The 25,259-nt window shown below is 42.8% G+C and overlaps 1 protein-coding gene across 1 annotated transcript in view; it reads left to right on the top strand.

The window, feature by feature from the left end:
• Positions 1-527: 527 nt before the first annotated feature.
• The window catches only part of LOC116511232 (perilipin-3-like), a 35,980-nt gene continuing 11,248 nt past the window's right edge, over positions 528-25,259 (top strand). The window contains 7 exon segments of the mRNA XM_032221103.1: positions 528-619; positions 2,591-2,715; positions 3,741-3,824; positions 15,139-15,231; positions 16,372-16,572; positions 23,132-23,160; positions 23,162-23,215. Of these exon segments, the coding sequence (XP_032076994.1) occupies positions 528-619; positions 2,591-2,715; positions 3,741-3,824; positions 15,139-15,231; positions 16,372-16,572; positions 23,132-23,160; positions 23,162-23,215 (678 nt within the window).

The raw sequence follows: 25,259 nt of genomic DNA on the forward strand, positions 1-25,259 counted from the left end.
GGTGCCCATGCTGTTGCCGGCATGTTTTTTAGTCATTTTATAATGTTCTGCACATGTGCAGAACAATTTACAGGCAGCAACGCGTGGCAGGCATACAGGCAAGTGAAGTGAGCAATGCACGCGCAAAGCGCACAAGCAAAATGCACGCGAAGCAAACCAGCAGTAATGCCAGCAGCAACCCACCCCTACTAGGGCTACCTCTAAACAATATTGCTCATCCTTTGAGTATGGGAAGGAGTGCGCTAGGTATAAGTGGGTAGATGGAATATTTGCACTTCCTCGATCTCTAAATGTCAAACATTTTTATTGAAGGACACAGAATGTTATTTCTACATCACTCTGTTGTGGCCTGGCAGCCTCTAGCAGCCAAATCAGAGGAGGAGGGGGGGGAGGAGGAGGAGGAGGAGGAGGAGGAGGAGGAGGAGGAAGCATGGGAGTCAGGGTCAGCATCAAGGCAACCTGAGAGCTCTGAGGGGGAAGAGGGAATAGAGCTGGTAGAGAGAGAGAGAGAGAGACAGAGGTAGAACATGGGACATCTGTCCTCAGATGGAGAATCAACAGCCCCAAGTCTGGAGGTGGTTGATGAAGAAGAAGTGGAACATCTGGGTCCAGTGCAGAGGTGGGTTCCTACCAGTTCGCACCAGTTCAGTAGAACTGGTTCGTCAAATCTACTGAACCGGTCAGAAGAGGTTCCACCAGTGGACCTGGAAAACAGATCACACCTACAGAAGCGGTTCCAAAAATCCTTTGAAACCCACCACTGGTCCAGTGCCTGATGTGGCTGCACAGAAGGCAGGGGAGAGGAGAGCAGTGGAAAGCTGTAGGCTTGGGGAGGAAGAGCCACGGCTACTAGTAAGGCCCACCCACATTCTGGGGATAAAAGGCAGGGGGCGGAGATGAATAGATGTGGTAGACAACTATTCATCTTCTGGCCAGCCAGACTTGTTAGTCTGCATGGAGAGAGAAACTTTTTGCTGGGGCTCCCGGCACTCCTAATGAAGGAATCTTCTGAGTTCACTTCAGTGGGTCTGTCGTGCTTGGGGAGCTGGGCCAGAATCAGAGGTGGTATTGTGCCAGTTCACACCAGTTCGGGTGAACCCACCCAGACTTCATCACAGACCTTCTGCGCATGCACAGAAGATTCTGCATATGCCCAGATATGTGCACGCATTCCCGCTACCGACCCATTAGTGAACATAATAGAATACCATTACTGGCCAGAACACACTCTTTTTTACCTTAATGTCCACCTGCAAGAGGAATGGATTCAACACTTAAAATAACTTACATGGGAAAGTATAGGAGATTGACAAGCTAGGCGTGGAGTCAAGAGGAATCAGTATGGAACAGGGATGGGTTTTGGCTTCTTCTACTGTCATTCCACTCAGGGATGCGCTTCAGGTGCACACGTGCTTGATGCGCATGCACACATGCACAGTAGGTAAAAATGCTTCTGCACATGCGCATAAGCAAAAAACATGATGGTGTCGGCATAGGCACCTCCGATAGAACTGGTTCAGGGTGTGGCCGGCCAAATTACTACCTACTCGGCCGAACCGGTCTGAACTGGTAGGAACCCACCTCTGGCTTGGAGTCATTACTTTCTCACAAGAGGCCTAAGTCCCACCCCTCTTGAACTCCGTTGCCTTTACCTAGTGCCAGTTCAGTGCTGACTATTAGTTGACTAGATTAGGCATAAACAATAAATCAGCTTAACTAGAATTCATTGTGTGGGCCTGATTTTTTGTGCTCAAAGCTGTAAAGTGGATGAGAAGAAACCACCAATGAGAACTCTCATTCAGCCACACATTCATTCAGATTTGCTAGCTGTTTTTTTATATATCAAGGACAATTTTCTACTTAAATTCATAAAAGGCAGAACACTCTGTGCGTTGCTTTCGAACATCATTTTTTTGGCTTTAGAAAGTTATACAACTTCTTTAAAAACCTATGTATTTTTTTAAAAAGTTGGTAACGCCTTCCTAATTTTTCCCTGTGTTATTTCCTTAAAAAAGAATGAAGGGGAGGTTTGGTTTTTTTAATGTACATAAATGTTTCGAGCACCACTCTGTAACTTGATTTAGAGTAAGGGGGGTGGTTTTAGTTCTTTATCATTTTCTTTGTTTAAATTTAGTCAGCCATAAAATGTCCATTTCAGAAGCGTTGGCAAGAACATTTTGTGGCCAGTCGGTGGAGCATCCTTCAAGGCAGAAGTTTTGAAGTCCATCTATAGAATATTGCCAATATTCTAAACAGCAACCTGGGCATTGTTGATGTCTTCTTGTGAGGAGGTAGGGGGAGAAGTGGGTGGGGCTTAGAATTCTATTGACCATAGAGCTTCCTCCTATCTGGGCAAGGGAAATGCCACTTTGGGGGCCAGAAAAAGAGAGACGCCCCTCCCTGAAGCTACAGAGGTTTCAGAAAAAAAGTGAGACGGAATTTGTATTTCTGTTGCTGGGTACCCATCCTACATAACTTGTAAGCCTCATTATATTTGTCCCTTAATCCTTTGCCCTTGAAAGCAGAATAACTGAACAATACGGTTGGAAGGGATCATGGAGGGTTTCTATCCAACCCCTTGTTGAAGCAGGAGAGCTTATACCCGCGATGGCAAACCTATGACAGATGTGCCACCGGTGGCACCCGGAGCCATATTTGATGGCACGCCAGCAGTCAGCTCCGGAGCCCGAGGAGGAGTCGTGCATGAATGGGCAGGTGGGTGGGGAGGATTGAATTGGTGTGGGCATGCATGCGCACGCAATAGTGTGGATATGCACAATTTTGTCATGCCATAAAAAAAGGTTCACCATCACTGCCTTATACTATTTCAGACAAGTGGTTGTCCAATCTTTTCTTAAATTTCTGAAGGCAAGCCGTTCCACTGATTAATTGTTCGATTTCAGGAAATTTCTTCTTAGTTCTAGGTTGCTTCTGTCCTTGATTAGTTTTCACCCATTGCTTCTTGTTCTACACTCAGGTGCTTTAGAGAATAGTTTGACTCCCTCTTCTTTGTGGCAACCCCTGAGATATTGGAACCCTGCTATCATGTCTCCCCTAGTCCTTCTTTTCATTAAACTGGACATACCCAGTTCCTGCAACCATTTTTAGCCTAAAGTCCCTAATCACTTTTGTTGCTCCTCTCTGTGCTCTAAATCTCAACATCTTTTTTATTTTGTGGCCACCAAAACTGGATGCAATATTCCAAGTGTGGTCTTGCCAAGGCATTATAAAATGATACTAACATATTAACTTGATTCTGTCCTTCTGTTAATGTTGCAGCAGTCATTAAGACTGCTCTTTACTCCAGGTTAATTCTGGAGTAAAGAACTAGTTAGAAAATAGTTAGTATAACTAGTTAGAAAATCAAGTCACTTTCTCACTTGTCCACCAAATAAACATAAGACTTGAATTGGCCGACCACTATGAGGATACTAGATTTAGCCCAGATTCACCAGTTGACTTGTCCTAATAACTATCAAACTTTAAGATCCCAGTTCCAGGCACTCTGCTCTACCTCAATAAAGTTTTTTCCCCAAATGAAGATGATCTGATGTCCCTCTGATATTGTCATCAATGTATTTTTCCCCAAAGAAGGTCAAGAGGTCTAACAAAAATGAATATCTCAAGAGCTTAGTTCTTTTTAGATTTTTAGAAGGGTACAAATTATTTGCTAAGGCTTTGGTTTAAAATAATTGGGAGTTGCGTAACTGATTTTCCCTTGTTGCAATCTTTATTTCTAGAATCAACATTGTATAAACTGCGTAAGGCCTTTGCTATGATGATTGCACCTGAAAAGTTTGCTTTCTCCAATAGTTCCCCATCAGGTAGGTGATATAATAGCTGTGGATGTCATCATTAAGGGGGACACGGTGGCTCAATGGCTCAGACGCTGAGCTTATTGTTCAGAAAGTTCACTGGTTCGAATCCCTAGCACCGCGTAATGGAGTAGGCTGTTATTTGTCCCAGCTTCTGCCAACCTAGCAGTTCGAAAGCACGTAAAAAATGCAAGTAGAAAAATAGGAACCACCTTTGCTGGGAAGGTAACAGCGTCCCGTGGGCCTTTGGCGTTTAGTCATGGCGGCCACATGACTATGGAGACATCTTCGGACAGTGCCGGTTCTTCGGCTTTGAAACGGAGATGAGCACTGCCCCCTAGAATCGGGAACAACTAGCACATATGTGCGAGGGAAACCTTTGCCTTTTACATCATTAAGATGAGTCTGCTCCAAAGGTGAGTTGCTGCTGGTTCGGCCTGGATCAGCAGCGGGAGGCTCCGTCCACCCACCTGGACACTTCTGTGCATGCAGAAGCACGCACGAACCAGTAGTAAAAAAAATTAGCAACCCACCTCTGGTCTGCTCCACATCTGTGGATGCTAATGGGCGGTTGCTAATCGGTGTTCTGACTTGTGTCAGTGATGGGACTCAACCAGTTCGCACCTATTCAGGAGAACCGGTTGTTAACTTTCTAAGCAGTTTGGAGAATCGGTTGTTGGAAGAAATCTCATTTTGTTTTTTTCCCACTTTACAGAGCTAATCCTGTAAGGAAGGCAGGAAGGAAACATTCTGGTGTTGTTTCTAGCCTAATCTTTATTGCCTCCTTATAGAAACTGCCTCTCTGGTTAACCCTTATGACATTGTAACAGCTAAGGCAAAGTGCCCATTGACATGAGTGACGTTGAGTCGGCCACGCCCACCCAGTCACATGAGCACCAAGCCAAGCCTACCCAGCTGGTCATTAGGGCAGAGAGCCGATTGTTAAATTATTTGAATCCCACCACTGCTTCTGATGTTGTAGAATAGTTTGTGAATTCACAACGGACTGTGCTTAAGGCTCTTAGTGAAAACCTCTTTACTAAACTAGGCCTGGAAAAATTAATCATCCCAATTCTGCTGTTGCTTTTAACATCTTACCTGCTTAACTCTTCTACTTTTCTGAATTTTTCATTATGATAATTTTGAATTTGTCAGGTGCCTTAGAGGTTTTTCTTTACGAGGCAGGGGTAAAAAATGTTTCAAAGAATCACACCCATAACTCATGCATGATTAACGAATGTCAGTGCAAGTATTCCCAGGGATTTTTAACATGTTTATTCTTAGATACAACTGTCACAGCAATATGTGAATTATCCTCAGCCCTGCTGCCTCCTCTACATCTATTGAGATTGTAATTGATTGAATTTTTAACCCAAAGCCCTGTTGACTGGTAATTCTGGAAGAAGCCGTCTCAATCAGTTTGCAGCAATGGTGTTTTTTTTCAAGCCTGTTGGCTTTAAAATTTCTGGACTTCAACTCATGCTAGCTGGGGAATTCTGGGAGATGATTCTGGGGATTCTTTAAGCTGATCTTAAAGTTAACAGGTTTGGAAAATATGGATTTGGAACTTATCAACCTTTGATCCAGTGGTGGGTTTCACAAATGGTTCGAACCTACTCTGTGGGTGTGGCATCCTTTGTGGGAGTGGCTTGCCGCCCATGTGACCAGATGGGAGTGGCTTGCCGCCCATGTGACCTGATATGAAGATGCAGACGACACTTGTCAGAACCACCTTAAATTACCTCACACCCAGCACTGGCATGCATAAGAATATGATGTAAACTTGTTTTTTAAAAGGCATCTTTGGTTTGCGTTACAACTTCAACTTCAACACACGCAATATTCTGATTGCACCACAAACGCAGTAGTCATCCTTACCTTTCACAGAGGCACTGAGTTTTATAAATATGAGCATGATAGTGTAGAATAATCATATCCAAGGACCAGTGGTGGGTTTCAAAAATGTTTGGAACCTCTTCTGTAGGTGTGGCCTGCTTTCCGGGTCCACTGGTGGAACCTCTTCTAACCGGTTCGGTAGATTTGACGAACCGGTTCTACCAAATAGGTGCGAACTGGTAGGAACCCACCTCTGCTTTGATCAGATAAGAAACAAGACCAGATCAGAGGTGGTATTCAGACAGGTTCGCCTGAACCAGTGGCAGAAATCGCGTGTGGGCCTGCCCCAGCTCTATGTCGTCCTATTTAGGCATATTTTTGAGACCGGGTGTATGCACGGAAGGCACGCACATGAGCAAAGTGCATGCACAGAAGGCTAGGCACATGCACGGAAGGGGCGTGTATGCCCATGAAGCAAGTGTGTGTCCGTGTGGTGAACCAGTGATAACAAAATGTGAAACCCACTGTTAGGTAAGCTCCCTGTTGGGAGAGCGAATGCGTTCAGAGAAGTATTGTGAGAGTTGTGTTGGAGAACACACAAACTAGCATACAGAGACACTGCAGTTTAAATAGGCTTTTACTTTCGTGAAAATAGAGGTATTAGAGTCCATCAAACAGTCCAAGTCATACATGGATAGCAATAGCAATAGCAGTTAGACTTATATACCGCTTCATAGGGCTTTCAGCCCTCTCTAAGCGGTTTACAGAGTCAGCATATTGCCCCCAACAACAATCCGGGTCCTCATTTTACCCATCTCGGAAGGATGGAAGGCTGAGTCAACCCTGAGCCGGTGAGATTTGAACAGCTGAACTGCAGAACTGCAGTCAGCTGAAGTAGCCTGCAGTGATGCATTTAACCACTGCGCCACCTCGGATAAGACAGTCAGACATCAATGTCTTTCAGTTAAGGGATTATCCAAATAACATAGTCCAGTATCATATAATCAGGTCAGTACTCAAAGTTTGCTAGCAGTTGCAAACCTTACAATAGCTCACGGCACTTCCAGCTTCCCAAAACACTCAGATCAGATCAGTCCAGCATCTAACGAACAGAGAGAGCTAACAGTCATTCTGGCTCCCTCTTATGGCTGATTGAGGAAAACAGCAACCAATCACATTTTACAGTATGATTTAAAGAAACAGGTATAGCATTGTTACATGATTTATATTTTGCCAACCCAACCTTTAGATTATATTCCTAACACCCACCGCTGGACCAGATATGTTAAGGCTACTTTATTATAAGGCTATATTACCAGCATCTTGCAAATCTGAAATATAATTCTTCCCTGTCTCCTTTACACCCTGAGAAATTAGGGAAGGTCTCTTCTGAACCTCTTGCCCATTATCCAGCTGTGGACTACGCTGTCTCTTATCTAACCATTCCCCCTAGGCAGCATCTTTGGGCCTAGTCTCCCAAGCTCACTCCCACAAGGTCACTCCCACAGGAAGCTACTATAGACATCTTTCTGGTGTAAGGTTTGAGAATATGTTCTGATCCATAGAAGTTTGAGAACACATCCAAGTCACAATGAGCCAAACATCAGACTTAAACGGAGGCTTGAATAACAATCAGCATTTAATCTTTGATCAAAGTTTAAAGACATGATGGTCAGTTGTTCCCAACATACCCCCAAGATATGCAGGGGAGAAGTACACCAGAGAAGGTGTAGCTCCTTTTTATACAATTAGAAACATCACCACTAGCCTTATCTCTTATCAGTCTTATATCTTTCCTGTTCCCACAATTGGCCATTTGGCCCCCTGTCGTGAAGGGCACAGATCAAAGGTGAGAAAAGTTCTTAAGTAGAAGGGGGACACATCGAAGGTGTCAGTTTTACAGCTCTTTACATTCTGGAATAAGTTCTATGTCCATAGATTGCAGATTGATAAGAGATCAAATGGCAAGGATCACAGGTTTTGACATTTGCCAGATATTCTACAGACCCTAATACAGTGTTTCTCAACCTTGGCCACTTGAAGATGTCCGGACTTCAACTCCCAGAATTCCCCAGCCAGCAGTTGCTGGCTGGGGAATTCTGGGAGTTGAAGTCCAGACATCTTCAAGTAGCCAAGGTTGAGAAACACTGCCCTAATGTGTTACAAATACAAGGCATAATACTGGGATTTCATCTTCATGGAGATTGTAGGATGTACTTCAGGATAAACAGAATTGATGGGATTCTGACTGTTCTTCCCCCTTTCCTGCCCAGCATTACATTCAGCTGGGCCTACTGCTCCCAAGGTTTTTAGGAATATATTGTGTTTCTACAAGGAGGACAGAAATGCATGCAACGTTAGAGTGTTGCCCCATTGTCTCATTCTTTCAAATGTGCCCACTCATCCTCCAAAAAGGTTTTCCCATTGAGATAACTTAGGCATGATACTCTAATTTATCAGGCTGAGATCCTAAGTCTGATTCCTAAATATGACTCCTAGCTTCCAACACTTACAACCAGAGGTGGTATTCGCTTGCTTTCCCTACTGGTTCGCAAATGTGAGCATGTGCACGTCCACGCATGCGCTCGGCTTTCTGTGCATGCTCTTTGATCGTGCATGGGGCGTGTACACATGCACATGGCTTGAAAACATCCCTAAATAGAACGGCATAGAGCCGGGGTGGATGGGCAGGTCCAGCTGTGATTTCCACTACCAGTTCGGGCAAACCGGTCCGAACCGGCTGAATACCACCTCTGCTTACAACAACAAATAATATAACTGCTCCCAACGGCCTTGCTCTACCTATAGCCAACCATATCTTTCTGGGAGGTTCACAAGTCATGGGCAAAACTAGACACCTAATAAATTTTTTAAAAAATCTGCTAATAAAAAGAATTTATTTTAGCTGCCCTCACTATAGCCAGATTGGTTTTTTTTTTTAAAGCTTCTCCGGAATTCAAGATTGCACCTTGTTACTCCTGTAGCAAAAGAAGATTTTGAAATTGAGCTTAGATGATGTCACAAAACCACCTGATTCCCAATTAATTCAAAAGCCCATCAGATGCATTTTAAATTCCACTGAGGGACTCTACTCCTGAAGCATTTGATGTGGCATTCACCCCTCTGTGTTGTTCTCTGAGAAAATGTTCTCTGAGAACATCCTCCGAGAACATTTGCACAATGTTCTCTTCCTTAGGCGGCTGAGGTGATTTTCTTGCAGCCAGTTTATGATTTGTTTTGTTTGTTTGTTTGTTTAAGTTTATTTATAGGCCGCCCTTTTCCCTGAGGGGACTCAGGGCGGCTTACAACTTATATAGGAAGGGGAAACATACAATGACATATAGGACAGTACATAATTAAAAGAATAGAGCAACATTCATCATTCGGGCGGGGATGGATTATAATCTTTAACCCCAGGCCTGATGGGATAGCCAGGTCTTGAGGGCTGTGCGGAAGGTCTGGAGGGTGGTGAGGGTACGAATCTCCACGGGGAGATCGTTCCAAAGGGTCGGAGCTGCTACTGAAAAGGCTCTCCTCCGCGTAGTTGCCAGTCGACACTGACTGGCAGATGGAACTCGGAGGAGGCCCAATCTATGTGATCTAATGGGTCGCGAGGAGGTAATTGGCAGGAGGCGGTCTCTCAAGTGCCACGCTAGAACGCCACAGGACCAATTCTCCATTCATGGGGAGTTTTGTCTCCTTCCGTTTGCCAGTTTTTAATACAGGCAAGATTACTCACCCCTCCCGGGACATTTGGTAAGCCATTGGGTCTCAAAACAAGGGAGGGAAAATGATAGCCAAATGCCAGCAGTGCCATTGGAATGCAATAATGAAGAACTATGCTCAGGGCCCTCTCGATGGACATGTGAACAGATTAGTGGTGGGTTTCAAATTTTTTTAGAACCTCTTCTGTAGGTGTGGCCTGCTTTGTGGGAATGGCTTGCCGGCCATGTGACTGGGTGGGAATGGCTTGCCAGCCATGTGATTGGGTGGGCGTGGCCAACTTGTAAAATGTGGTGAAACTCACTTAACAACGCTCTTGCTTAGCAACCAAAATGTTGGCTCAGAAACTCTGGCATTTGAAGCACGCAAGTCTTAAAGCTTTCAAGTTACAAGATCCTTGCACCCTTAACCCTTTAGAAAAAAAAACCCCAGGGGGTGTTCAAACTTGACAGCTTTAAGACTTGTGGACTTCAACTCCCAGAATTCCTCCTCTCGCTCTTCATCTTGATGATGTGTGGACGGGCGGGGGGGAGGAAGCTGGAACCGGTTCTAAACGGCACTGTAGATTTGTGGAACCTCTTCTATAGAAGAGGTTAGAACTGGCAGGAACCCACCCAAGGAACAGATGTACCATTACCTTGCATTTTAATGGGGAGGGGGGTGTCTGAGGTGAATATCAAGCTGTTTTCTGATGTCTCTGTGGGAAATAGATGATTCATCCTTCTCTTAGTTCTGAAATGATATAATTATGCCAACGGCATTGTTCATGACCTTTAATAAGCTTGGCAAGCCAAAAAAAATACCTGGCATTTTCCTTAGCAATATTTTGCACATCATTTAGCATTCAAGGACTGTTCTCAAAGGCCATAGTGGGTTTAGTAGCAAAGATCGCATTGAAAGAGCTATAAAAGAGTCTAATATCATTTCACTGTCAATATGTGCTTAATATAATGTTGCTCCTTATAAATAAGACTTCCTTTAAACCAGAGTTTGCTTAGATTTGGCCTGTTTGGCCAGAATAGGTATAAGAATAATGTGAACATGAGCAGAATACAGTTCCCTGCATTAGGAAGCCACATCTGTTGTTATTTTAAATATAAGCTCTCTCTGGAATCAAACTTCACTCTTGATGATGTATCCATGTCAAAAAAATCTCTAATCACATGGTGGTTAGATATTGCCTCTTTCTGGGATCTTCCTATTTTAATTCCCAGTCTTCGGATCTTCTGGTGGCTAACTGGATTAGCTTTTTTGGTGGTGCAGTGGTTAGACTGCAGTATTGCAGTAGTGCAGGCAATTCTGCTGACTGCCAGCTGCCTGCAATTTGGCAGATCGAATCTCACCGGGCTCAAGGTTGACTCAGCCTTCCATCCTTCCGAGGTGAGTAAAATGAGGACCCTGTTTGTTGGGGGCAATATGCTGACTCTGTAAACTGCTTAGAGAGGGCTGTAAAGCACTGTGAAGTGGTATATAAGACTAAGTGCTATTGCTATCAGACAAGATTTACTAGGGACAGCAACTTAGCTAGGCCTCCAATTTGAACCTGTTGTGATGGTTGATGCAGATACTTAGCCATGGAGAACCCTATAGACTGGGTAGTGTATCTCTCCCAAATCAGTCTAATACCTTTGTTATAAGAGCCAAGGTGGCGCAGTGGTTAAATGCAGCACTGCAGGCTACTGCTAGATCAGCAGGTCAGCGGTTCAAATCTCACCGGCTCAGGGTTGACTCAGCCTTCCATCCTTCCGAGGTGGGTAAAATGAGGACCCAGATTGTTGGGGGCAATATGCTGACTCTCTGTAAACCGCTTAGAGAGGCCTGAAAGGCCTATGAAGCGGTATATAAGTCTACTGCTATTGCTATTGCTATTGCTATAAACATTTTTAAAAGCAGAAGGAAAACATGTAAATAATCCCAAATTCATAAAAAGAGCATCAGGATCAAATAAATCAAGGATGAGCAATATTAGTGTCTTATGGACTTTAAGTACAATATTCCACTCTCATATACTCAGAAAGTGAGATGCAGATACAATTCAAAATTTCTGCAAGCAGTACACACAAATACCATGTACAACATGGGTAAGGTAGTATTTGCTGTGTTTCTACTGCTATGTGCAACAAAAACATATCAGTTCTGTTGCTGGAGCTAAAGACTCATAGCAGGTTATCCTCCCCCCCCCCAAAAAAAAATTTAAATCGTGAGTTAAGAAAGGAAAATCAAATAAAAGCTACTTTACCGTTCTATAGATTTAAGCTGGGTGGAAATTCTTGGAATTGTAATCCAGCCTTTTCATTACAAGCACTTTGCTCTCCTTGTGTTCAGCCCAGTTGGGTTATGCTGTGAATTCTATTATTTCTGAAGACAGTTGAGTAGATACGGTTTTCAAGGGCCCTCTGTGCCCTTCTTAATTCAACTCTTTTGGATAATATGTCTCATTTGCAAACCGACTTGCATTTGTATAATGTGAAGATACTTCTGCACGGAACAAGGTTGCATCATGCACTTTTAACTACATAACTGGAGCCTTCCTGCCAGTGGTGGGTTTCAAAAATTGTTCGAACCTACTCTGTGGGTGTGGCCTCCTTTGTGGGAGTGGCTTGCCGTCCATGTGATCGGATAGGAAGATGCCGACGACCCTTGTCAGAACCATCTTAAATTACCTCACACACAGCACTGGCATGCGTAAGAATTTAATGTAAACTTGTTTTTTAAAAGGCATCTTTGGTTTGCATTAAAACAACTTCAACACACGCAATGTTCTGATTGCACCACAAGCGCAGTTGTCATCCTTACCTTTCACAGAGGCACTGAGTTTTATAAATATGAGCATGATAGTGTAGAATAATCATATCCAAGGACCAGTGGTGGGTTTCAAAAAATTTTGGAACCTCTTCTGTAGGTGTGGCCTGCTTTCCAGGTCCACTGGTGGAACCTCTTCTAACTGGTTCGGTAGATTTGTCGAACTGGTTCTACCGAATAGGTGTGAACTGGTAGGAACCCACCTCTGCTTCCTGCTCAAGGTATCACCAGCCAGCCATGCTGGGGAATTCTGGGAGTTGAAGTCCACAAGTTTCAAACTCACCAAGTTTTGAGACCCCTGCTTTAGGATATTGGGAAACTAATGTGCACCTATATTTCCCTTGTGACCTTGGAACACAGTTGTATAATTTAGTATGTATTAGTACAAGATAGCATGGACATGAACAAAGGAAATGAAAACAAATAAATGGGGACAGGAGGGCAGGGACGGTAGGCACGCTGGTGCGCTTAGGCACACCCCCTTTATGGAACTCTTAGGAATGGGGAGAGGTCCAGTTTAAGGTCAAAGCTGAGGGGGTTTGAGGATGTAACAACGGAGTCAGGTAGAGCATTCCAGGCATTGACCACTCTGTTGCTGAAGTCGTATTTTCTGCAATCGGGTTTGGAGCGGTTTTCCTTGAGTTTGTATTGATTGTTTGCCCGTGTATTATTGAGGTTGAAGCTGAAGAAGTTGTTGACAGGTAAGACGCTGTAGCAGACAATTTTGTACACTATGCTTAGATCATATTGCAGGCGGCGCAGATCCAGATTGTCCAAGCCCAACATTTCAAGCCTGGTGGCGTAAGGGATTCTATTGTGAGCAGAGGAGTGGAGGACTCTTCTCATGAAATATCTCTGGACCCGCTCAATTGTATTAATGTCCGATATACAGTGTGAACTCCAGGAAGATGAGCTGTATTCGAGAATTGGTCTGGCAAAGGTTTTGTATGCCCTAGTTTGCAGTGCAATGTTACCAGAGAAGAATTATAATAATGATCTGCTCCTTAACATCTTTCTTAAAATGGTAATTACAGATTTGACACAGAAAAATGTACCGAGCACGTTGGCCATCCATGTTTAGAGCTACTAAAACTGTTCATTCGGCAGTCATTGCCTTGAAAGGCTAACCGTAAATTTTCTTTAAGAGAGTCAAGATTTTATGGCTTTCAAGCCCTGATTTTATGCATGGTCACTTAAAGTAAGCTCCATTGGATTCACACAGAGATTCATTTCCCAAATAATGGACATGAGATTATAGAGTGAACTTCTGATGAAAAGCAATGGGAGAAGAAATCATAATGATATCAATTTACATATGCCGTCTGATTGGTTGAAAAGATGCCCTGCATGAGTGCTTATCATACTGAAGAAACAATGAAAATTCCATAGCTTATCCTATTGGTGGTTTTCCCCACCTGACACTGGTTAGCGACATGACCAAATAGTATTGTATTGCTTCAACCCAGCCTAGTATCCTCTGGGGATAAAGTTTGGAAACATGTCACGGGACGTATCATCCTGAGAGCCAATAAAGCCCTCGCCAATGGGAAGCATTCCAAAATGTTAACACTGTGAGTTGTTAAGTGTGATGGTTAAGGTTATTGGAGTAATTCAAAATTCTCCCTGTTCTAGACTGGGGAATATAGAGATTCATCGTTGAGTTTAAACATTGCTGGTTCTGGAGCATTGTTGAGTTCCCACTGTGGGAAACTGAAATGGATTTCTGGGGCTCTCACCTCCTTGGGAAGCAAACTCACTAACATCAAAAAGGATGTAGGAGCAAGGCAGAGCTGGGCAGAGCTGGAAAGAGGCATTCTCAATGTAGAGTCCTTGAGTTCCCACAAGCACTCCAAGCCCAAGCCCTTATCTGGCACCAATGCAGTGTTAAACCTTAGTTGACCAGAGTCTTGTGTATAAGCTGGAATAGATTTTCTATGCTGCAGCCTCATGATTCTTGCACCTGATATCAATCCGTTTAACTTTGTCCCCCAGCTCTGTCTTCTCTTCTCTTCTACAAAGGGTGACTCAGAGCAGAGGTCCCCATCCTCAACCCCCAAGCCGTAGACCAGTGCCGGGCCATGGTGCATTAGGAACTGGGCCACAGAAGCCAGCAAAGCTTCATCTATGCATGGGCAGGATCTAGGTAGCATGGGAAACAGAAGTGGGATTCAGCCGGTTTTGAGTGGTTTGGGTGAACTGGTAGCAGCAATTGTGGGAGGCTCCGCCTCCCCATCCCAATGCCATGCGCGAGCACTGCACATGTGCAGAAGGAGGTGCACATGCACAGACAAGGCATGCGCTCACATTTGCGAACCAGTAGAGAAAGTAAGTGAATCCCACCTCTGATGTGAAACCACCACTGCCATTATACTCACACTCCCTCTCCCTCTCTCCCTCCCTCCCTCCCTCCCTCCCTCCCTCCCTCTCTCTCTCTCTCTCTCTCTCAATTGTTTTCCACAGAACCAGTCCCTAATCCCCAAAGGTGGTGGGGATGGCTGACTTAGAGGATATTTTTCTAAAAAAGCCTCATCAGACTTCCAAATATTCAGAAGAGGAAGGAAACTACAATGTCTTCAGCAGTTTCCATAAATGTTTTATTTTCAACTACGGAAGAAATTCCATAAACGAAAAAGGCATAGCGATTGGAATATTTTTCCCCCTTATTGATTACTTTGCTACATTTAGGTCTTACTATTCTGCAGGAGGCTCATGCGGTGTATTTTGTTTTCTCATCTTTTCCCCATTTTGTGTTCAGAGCAGCCCCCTAAGTTGGTTCAGGATGAGTTGTAGCAACAGCTCAAAGTTAGCCAGTAGGTTTCATAGTTTGAGTGAAAAAATGTATGGATAGATTTTCATCATTAGACTGAGAAAGTGGCATTTGTCTTCTGCCTCTGAACCCAATTGACTGCTATTATATGATCCTTACTTCTCATTTTAGATAACACTTTGTCTTCCTTTCTAGTGGCCCGAGAACCTACCATGTCTTCCATGAAACCAGACCAAAGTACCATGTCTTCGGAGACCTCTGACGAAAGCCTTGAAGAGGAGGTAGCTCTTTCTTGTCAAGGGCAGAAGTTATATTTTCTTTTTGTTTTGTCTTTTTTGAGATGTGAGACGTTTCCAACATAGTCCAAGGAAGGGAAGTTTGGCCTGAAATCTTCTTTCATTTCATTCATATTGTTATCATGTGTTGCAAAGAGGTTTAAGAAAAAATGTCAAGAAAGAAAGGGTGCTGGAAGAATAGAGCTCACACCTACATTTTCTTTTAAAAAAATTATAGGGAACTATGGCAGGTTTTCAACAAAAAACTGATTGAAGCTATGCAGACTTTACTGGTTTTTTTAAATCACTCAGTGCGTTTCATAGGAACTCCACCTTTTTTAAAAAAAAAAACCAAATGAAGGAAAGATTATCAGAGATTTAGAAGCAATATCTATGATGTGAATTAATGCATATCATATTATAATGATTTTACTTTGTTTATTTCCCCACAAGCCCGTGCCCCAAAACACTATGTGTGTTAAATACGGGATAATTTTTAATTTCTCAGAAGACTGACTTGGGACCAATCTAGAGGAAATAAATGTGGTTTTTGCATTAAAAAAAATATCCCAGAATATATCACATACTTCTATGTCTGTTTGGTCAGTTACACAGGCCCACATTCTGGATCTGTTATTTTTTCTATGGAAACAAATGTTCAGTAGCTAGACATTTATTCCTTAAAGACTAATATAATTCCTGCAGATGAGGAATTTAAGGTAATAATGGAAGTGGTTAAAAGATAAAAGAGTCTTTGCAGATTTTGCTCCACTACTCATTGCTGACTATAGGGGGCGATGCTCATCTCTATTTCAAGGCCCCATTTTAGCCCGTGCTGTCCAAAGACATTTCCATGGTCATGTGACCAGTATGACGTCATGGAGCACTATTAGCTTCCCACCGGAGTGGTACCTATTTATCTACTTGCATTTGCATGTTTTCGAACTGCGAGGTGGCAGAACCTGGAACAAGGATGGGAGCTCACTCCTTCACAGGACACTCAGGTCTCTAACCTGGGCCACCAGCTTTCCAGCCAACAAGCCAGCATCTTAACCACCGATGCCCCAATAAGGAAAATGCCATGTCTTTTATTCCATTTGTCAACATTTGCTTCTTAATCAATCAGTGATTGTGGTCTCTCTTGGTTTTCAATATCAGAATATCTTGAAGAGGGTCAGCAGTCTGCCCTTGGTGTGCTCTGTCTGTGACTTAGTTTCTTCAAACTACACCTCCATTAAGCGGAAAAACTCCTACCTTCAGACAGTGTGTGATGGGGCAGAGAAAGGTGTGAAGACTCTCACAGGTGCTGCTGTTAGCCGGGCACAACCGCTTTTGACCAGTCTTGAACCTCAACGTGAGTAAAATTATCCAGAAAATTTGGTCTTTCTATTGGGCATGAAATGCAGTGCTTTGGAATTGATTGAAGAATGGGAAAGAAATCATTTTTCGTCAGGTCAGCCAATGATTTCTCATAAAAGTCAAACACCCCTCCTGCATATGGAGTGATTATAAGATGTAGACACCCTGGAATATCGTAAAACTGCCAGTAGATTTAACTGATGTACCCCCCCCCAAAAAAGGGTTGATAAATTTCCAGGCATCCTGCCTTGAAGCTTTGGGTGAAGAAAGGGTCCTCCCTCCTGCTATTTTGTTTTAAGAAAAACTGGTGGCATAAATCACCAAAATGTTGCTTCTGAATGGCAACCATCCTAACCTTCTTTTACAAAAATATCTACAGAAGGTGGTAAGAAGAGTTGCAGGTAGAGTTCAGACTGTAATTGTCAGGGCAGCCTCCCTCAGTAACCAAGAAAGAAACCACCTCATTTCTCCATTTGCAGAATTAAGAGTACTTTTACTGGTTATGAGTAGATAGCAGCTAAGCAAAGCAAGATCTGAGGCAAAAGCGCGCGTAATCATAGATACACTTTGTCACCCAACTCCCTCCCCCTGGTAACCCCATCCCATAGTCCAATCCGCACATCCCTCAGGTGTCATGTGGGAGACATCTTCGAAAAGCATCGTCAGGTTGGTATGCCGGACAGTTGGCCTTGGGCGGCAACCCCTCTCTCTGCCACATGCGCAGTAGATGTGAGAACAACTCCCTTTTAACAATCACTCCTGTACTGAATACTTCCCCACCCAACTACCATGCCTACCCCTCCCCGTTTCAATGGTAGCCGAAAGCAAGTAGCGAAAGCAGAGGCTGACAGTAGTATCCAGCTGTGTCTTCTGGACAGTCACAGAAGAGAGCAAAATTTGCTTCCTTGAGTATTATTTTTCTGTGACTGCCCATCTCACCAACAAGGGATTCTAGGCAGTGAACCACAAAGCGAAAAACAATAATCATTAAGACCATAAAGATTATAAAAGACAAAGGTAAAAAAGAAGTTAAAATAAATAGGCAAAAGTAGGTATTCATTACACTGGAGTCATCTCAATATTTCACCGGTCCCACTGGGTCTCCAGCAGTGGTGGAATTCAATTTTTTTTTATTACTGGTTCTGTGGGCATGGCTTGGTGGGCATGGCAGGGGAAAGATACTGTAAAATCCCCATTCCCTCTGATCGATGGGATCGGGAGGCAGAGAATAGATGGGGGCGGGGGCAGTCAGAGGTGGTATTTACCGGTTCTCCGAACTACTCAAAATTTCCACTACCAGTTCTTCAGAACTGGTCAGAACTACTGAATACCATCTCTGGTCTCCAGGCCTTGTGGCACAACCAGGTCTTGAGGGACCTTCAAAAATGTAGAAGAGAAAAACCATCCTCACTCCAGGGCGAAGGATATTCCATAAGATGGGAGCCACAGCAGTAGAGCCTCTCCCCAAATAAGATTCCAAGTCCATCCCTTATATCTTCTAGCTGAAACACTGAAAGTCTTGGAACTGAAGCTTTGTAGAACAGCTGGGAGCAGTTCTCATTATGTGTTCCATTGTCCCTTATGTAAGGCTGTAGGAAGGAGCAAGGAAACAAACTTTGTATGCCTCACTACCCAATAATTTACAAATCAACCTAAAGATTCCTTTTCCACATTCAAACACAGTTGTGTAGATCATCTATAAACTTGGGTTTTTTCTTCTGAATATACCCTATTTTTCGGAGTATAAGATGCACCGGAGTATAAGATGCACCAAGATTTGAAGACACAATTTAAACAAAAGTTTTTGCACTCTGCAGACCTCCTATTTTTCACCAAAATGGGCCTGTTTTTTGTCAAATAAAGGGCATGCATAGCCTTTAGGAGGCTTCCAGATTGCTCCTGGGGGCTAGGGAGGGGGGCAAAAATGAGCAAAAAAAAGGTCCATTTTTGTTCATTTTTGCCCTCCCCAGCCCCCAGGAGCACTCTGGAAGCCTCCTAAAGTTTTTGCACAGCCATTTTGCAAAGGGGGTGGGGTTTTCGGAGGCCAAAAAGGCTGCATTCAGTATATCAGATGGACCCAGATTTTCACCCTCTTTTTTGAGGGAAAAAGGTGTGTCTTATACTCCAAAAATACGGTACATCATGTGGGGAACTATTATTCCAATACAATGTTTCCTCAAAGGTAACTGATAGAGTAGAGTTGTGCATGCTTTAAAAATGGCTATATTAAAGAAACTAAACTTCTTTCCCGGCATCCTGTAAGTCTAAAAAAGAAGTGCCTAGATCAGTGATGGGCAACCTTTTGGCGTGGTGTGTCAAAATCGGCAAAAAATCGAGCATAACTCGCGTTGTGTGTCACTTCGACAAAAACATAATTTTGCGCAATTTATAGTTTAAACTACAAAAATGTAAAAAAATGTGTAATTTGCAATATATAATTGTATTTAATAAACCAAAAACAAATTATTTAACATACCTGCTTAGTAACTTCTTGTTCATCAGTCGATTTCGTATGTTGCCCTTGATATTATTGAACTTGTTTGGGGTGCCGTGAACCAGGGCTGTGGAGTCGGCTGCTTCCAGCTCCACGTCCTCATCAACATGCCACTCCAGCCCGCCCTGCTATGAATATTCCTAGTGACGCGAGGGCGAAGAATATGAATATTCATAGCGGGGGCGGGCCGGAGCGGCATGTTGATGAGGACGTGGGAGATCACACGTCCCCGCCCCCCCCGTTCCTCCAGCACAGATTCTTCATCCTCGGCGGCCGTGCAGGAGCCGAGGATGAATCGCATGAAATCCTGTGCGTGTCACCCCAAATGGCTACCGCGTGTCAGCACTGACACGCGTGTCATAGGTGTCGCCATCACTGGCCTAGATTAAGAGTTACGTGGATTCTTTAAAGCCACAGCATTACAGGCAGTGGTGGGATTCAGCACAGTTCGCACACTTCAGGAGGAACCGGTTGGTAACTTTTAAGCAGTTTGGTGAACTGGTTGTCAGAAGAAATCATTAGGGCAGAGAACCAGTTGTTAGATTATTTGAATCCCCACCACTGATTACAGGTAATCCTCCACTTATGACCACAATGGATCCCAAAGTTTCTGTTGTTAAGTGAGACATTTGTTAAGTGAGTTTTGACCCCATTTTTACGAACTTTCTTGCCACAGGCATCAGTGAGCCGCTGCTCAGGTGATGAGTTCGTAACCATTCTGGCTTTCCCACTGACCTTTGCTTGTCAAAAAGTTGCAAAAGGCAATCACATGACCCTGGGAAACAGGAATGGTCATAAGCATGAACCGGTGCCAAGTATCTGAATCTTAATCATGGAGGCGCTACAAAGATTGTAACTGTGAAAAATGGTCATAAATCACTTTTTTTCCCGTGCCGTTGTAACTTTGATGGTCCTTAAGAGAATGTTGTAAACAGAGGACTACCTGTATTCTTCATATCTGCATAGAAGATTACAAAACACTGGCTGCTTTAATGAACCCACAGAGGTTCTGCATTTGCGTGAGCTCTAAAGCCCAAATCATTTTCAAGGGCAACAGTGTAGTAGCTCTACAATATGATTTATTGTGTAAACTTCCTCTAGCAACAATAGCAATAGCAATAGCAGTTAGACTTATATACCGCTTCATAGGGCTTTCAGCCCTCTCTAAGCAGTTTACAGAGTCAGCATATTGCCCCCAACAACAATCCGGGTCCTCATTTTACCCACCTCGGAAGGATGGAAGGCTGAGTCAACCCTGAGCCGGTGAGATTTGAACAGCCGAACTGCAGAACTGCAGTCAGCTGAAGTAGCCTGCAGGCTGCATTTAACCACTGCGCCACCTCGGCTCTCAAGAAAACAATAGCTGGCTCACTAAGAAAAGGAACGAGACAGAATTTCTTCTTTTTTTTAAATAGTTTTGTTGAACATTTTCAAGTTTAAAAAACCACAAGCAAAAAAAGGACCAAGAAAAAGGAAAAAAAAAAAAAAAAAAAACAAGAGAAAATAAAAAAAACAAATACAAAATAGATAAAACCACAACAACACATAACCATATAATATAATTTTACAGCTTCCTGTATCAGCATGTATATTCTACTTTTGTAGTTTACTATTCAGTTATTGCCTTTCATAGTTTTTTAACGATTCTAATGGTAATGTAATAATTATAGTGTAATAGTATAGTACACATAATCAAATATTACATATATACATTTTCCTTCATAGTACAATCAATAGTTTTAAAACTTTTATTCTTGTTTTGGCTTCTATGCTCTAGCCACTTATAGAGTCTACTCCAAATTTTATAATAGTCAGACTCTTCTCTTTCTTTTAAGCTCAGTAAAAAAAATGGAATGAGGCAGAATTTCTTACATCCCCTTAAGTACTCATCCTATGCAAACCTCAGATTTTCCAGGAACCCATTACTCAGAGAATTGAGCATCGATGGTTCTTGAAAGCTTGCCATAGCTATTTTGAGCCCATTCCTGTTCTTTTGAACACGCATGTACAAGTGTCAAATACCCCTTATGGCCAAGATTGAAATGAAACTTGGAACATTTTAATCTTTCGATGCCTATCTTTGCTTTAGTTCAATTCACAATATAAAACCGTTACCAACAATTCAACCACAAATCCTTCTTTATCGAAAGATCTTGCTTTCAACATGGTAATCAGTTAAGCTCCCTTTGGCATTTATGCAAAGAATTTAGTTCTGGATTAAGTAGAATCAACTGGCAATTTTTAAGATTTGCAGCTTCAAATCAGAAGCCAGGCAATCAAGTTATAAAAGATACCAGGAATGCAGAAAGAGATTCTTCATCTTTTTTTTAGAGTTTCGCTACATATATTTATTAGGTCAATTGGCTTTTATTAAAGAGAGTAAGAACTCATAATTAGTATACATTTTTTCAGAGAATTACAATATTTTCCTTCCAACTTTTTTCTTTAAATGGGAATACTTTCTTACATGGTGAAACCAAAAACTTCAAGATGTTACATTTGCACAGAAAATCTTTCGTAAGGCTTCGTGCTTGGTCCCTCTTTCTTATATAACTGTTTTAGGATGCAATTAAAGTACTAATAATTGATTTAATTTTTGAATCCCTCACCCAATGCACACTTTTCAAAACTTTTCCTCTTGGCAATGTGGCCTCAAGGCTGGGACCCAATGAAAATACTCCATCCTGTGATTGACTGAAGAACTACCTTTGAGTCTTTATCACATAAAACATGATGTTTTTTGGGAGCATTCAGTCTTAAATCTGTTTCAACATCCATCTCAATTGTTTTAGACAACATTTAGAATATCTGCTTCCCCTTCTGCCATGTTCTCTGTGCAGCCATCTCTGTAAACAACTTGTGATAATATACTATTTTGTATGCCATTCTGTAGCAGACAGTTGTATCATAAAGTGTATCTCAGTATGCAGTTCGGAAGGATAATTGTATTCTAACCTTCATTGTTAAGTGCAAATTAAGTAGTCCTCTTAAAGATCTAGCAGTGTGTTAGGAAATAGCTATCTTAGAGAGGTATAACCCTAGTCAGACATTTCAACTTTACAATAATAACAAATTCAGAAACAAGGTAGAAAACATTTGGATTTGCTTATTTCTATCCCTCTTCGTGTGAAGTGTTAATACCATTTGATAAGGCCTTGATAAAGCCACACATGGAATACTGCATCCAATTTTGGTTGCCACGATGTAGAAAAGATGTGGAGACTCTAGAAAGAGGCAGAGAAGATCAACAAACATGATTAGGGGACTGGAGGCTAAAACATACAAGGAACGGTTGCAGGAACTGGGTATGCTTAGTTTTAATGAAAAGAAGGACTAGGGACAGTGGTGGGTTTCAAAAAATTTTGGAACCTCTTCTGTAGGTGTGGCCTGCTTTCCGGGACACTGGTGGAACCTCTTCTAACCGGTTCAGTAGATTTGACGAACTGGTTCTACCGAATAGGTGTGAACTGGTAGGAACCCACCTCTGACTAGGGAAGACATGATAGCAGTGTTCCAATATCTCAGGGACTGCCACAAAGAAGAGGGAGTCAACCTATTCTCCAAAGCACCTGAGGGTAGAACAAGAAGCAATGGGTGGAAACTAATCAAGGAGAGAAGCAACTTAGAACTAAGGAGAAATTCCCTGACAATCAGAACAATTAATCAGTGGAACAACTTGCCTCCAGAAGTTGTGAATGCTCAAGTTGTGAAGTTTCTCAAAACTGCGCTACACACACACACACACAGTTGTTAAAACCGCCAGGATCCCACCACTGTACTTAAATGTTATTCTTATGGGTTTGTAACAAAACTTTTGTAGGTGTGACTTCTTTAAACCAATGGATGAATTCCCACGAGGAGACAGAATACATTCAAACAAGCCACTTTGTGAACTTTGCGTAGTGTGAACTCAATTCTTATATTTTGCAAAATAGCAATTGTAAATAATGTATGAAGCTGGCTTATGATTTTGTTCCTAAACCATAAAATCCCAAATCCTAAATATTGTGATGAGACTAAAAGTGACAGCAATCCCTATCTTTTCCTTGTCTTTCATTAGTTTCAATAGCAAACAAGTATGTATGCCGTGGGCCTAGATACAGTGGAACAGAAGGTGCCAATTCTGCAACAAAGGGCTGACCAGGTAGCTTTTTTAGCTTTTAAAAAACCCTGAAAATATCTTAGCATGAAGGAAGAAGCATCTATCAATCTTGGCCCAATCCTGTTTTAGTATGCCATGCAGAGTGATCTGTCAGAGTTATTTTGGAATCAGGGGGTACATAAGTACCATGTATGTACAGGGGTGGGCTTCAAAAATTTCAGCAATGGGTTCTCTGCTCGGTTGCTGGGTGGGCGTGGCCATGGTGGTGTGGCCTAGTCAGCCTCTTGCACCATGGTGGGGGGGGGCGGTCACATTCCCTAGGCTCCGGAGGCTTTCCTCGAGACTCTGGGAGGACAAAAACTGCCTCCCCAGGCTCCGGAGGCCTTTTGGGAGGCCTGATTTTCCCCTTCCCCAAGCCTCCTGCAGGCCTGCACTTACTTCGCATCCAAAATGGGCCGCGGTGGAGACTCATGAGAGGGGAATGGTGGCAGAGACAGGGAGTGGTGGGCGTGGCCAGCTAGTGGTGGGATTTGGAGGTTCTCCAACCGGCCATAACGTTAGCTACGGGTTCTCCTAAACCAGGTGCACCCATAGCAGCCCACTCTTGTGTATGTATGTATGTACCGGTATCCTGTTTTCCCTGAAATAAGACCTCCCCAGATGATAAGCCCAATCAGGCTTTTGAGTGCATGCACTAAAATAAGCCCTCCCCCCCAAAATAAGCCCTCCCTGAAAATAAGTCCTCCCTGAAAATATTTGCAACACAGCACCGGACATTAGGTGACACACTCGCCACTTCCTGCACCTCAAAAATAATAAGACCTCCCCGAAAATAAGGCCAAGTGCTTATTCAGGGAGGTCAAAAAGGAAAATAAGGACCCTGTCTTACTTCAGGGAAACACCAGTATGTATGTATGTATGTATGTATGTATGTATGTTATGTATGTATGTATGTTTCAAAAATTGTTCGAACTTACTCTGTGGGTGTGGCCTCCTTTGGGGAGTGGCTTGCTGCCATGTGAACCGGATGGGAGTGGCTTGCCGCCCATGTGACCGGATATGAAGATGCGACGACACTTGTCAGAACCACCTTAAAATTACTTCACACACAGCACTGGCATGCATAAGAATATGATATAAAGTTGTTTTTTAAAAGGCATCTTTGGTTTACGTTAAAACAACTTCAACACACGCCATGTTTCTGATTGCACCACAAATGCAGGAGTCATCCTTACCTTTCACAGAGGCACTGAGGTTATAAATAGGAGCATGATAGTGTAGATAATCATATCCAAGGACCAGTGGTGGGTTTCAAAGAATTTTGAACCTCTTCTGTAGGTGTGGCCTGCTTTCCGGGTCCATGGTGGAACCTCTTCTAACCGGTTCGGTAGATTTGACGAAACCGGTTCTACCGAATAGGTGCAAACTGGTAGGAACCCACCTCTGGTATGTACTGATATGTATGTATGTATGTACCAGTATGTATGTACCGATATGTATGTACCAGTATGTATGTGAATGAATGAATGAATGAATGAATGAATGAGACATTTGATTAACCTTCCACAGTCAGATGCCTGTGTCTTTCAGGTGTGCTCTACTTTGGAACGCACAAGGTATGGAAGGCTACTTTAGATAAGGTCTTGTAAGCCACCTGGAGTCCTTCGGGATTGGGCGGCCTATAATTCAATAAATAAATAATTACGTTTCTATAAAGACCATTTCAATAACAGTAGGCGAAGCCTAGTATTTCACACTAGTTCAACAGAGATTATTTACAGTTTCAGCTCCTTTATTTGCTCAGAGCAAATTACAGCCAGAATCGTTGCATGAACCAGAAACAGCAGAGGCATAATAGAAGCGATTCTATGCTTTGCTGAGCTACACACTTCCTTTGTTACCTGCCTGCTTTTAAAGAAAATATTATTGCCTATGTAGCTCAGCTTTCTTCACCTCAGGAAGTAGGCTGGCTAAGATAATAACTGGCGCAAGCTTTAAATGTCTGTCTGTCTACCTTACTAATTTACAGTAAACTTTTGGGGGGCATGCAGAAGAAACATTAAAAAAACCTCTTGAAATATATTAA

The sequence above is a fragment of the Thamnophis elegans genome, chromosome 7 (genome assembly GCF_009769535.1).
Source record: "Thamnophis elegans isolate rThaEle1 chromosome 7, rThaEle1.pri, whole genome shotgun sequence".
In the NCBI taxonomy this organism is placed as follows: domain Eukaryota; kingdom Metazoa; phylum Chordata; class Lepidosauria; order Squamata; family Colubridae; genus Thamnophis; species Thamnophis elegans.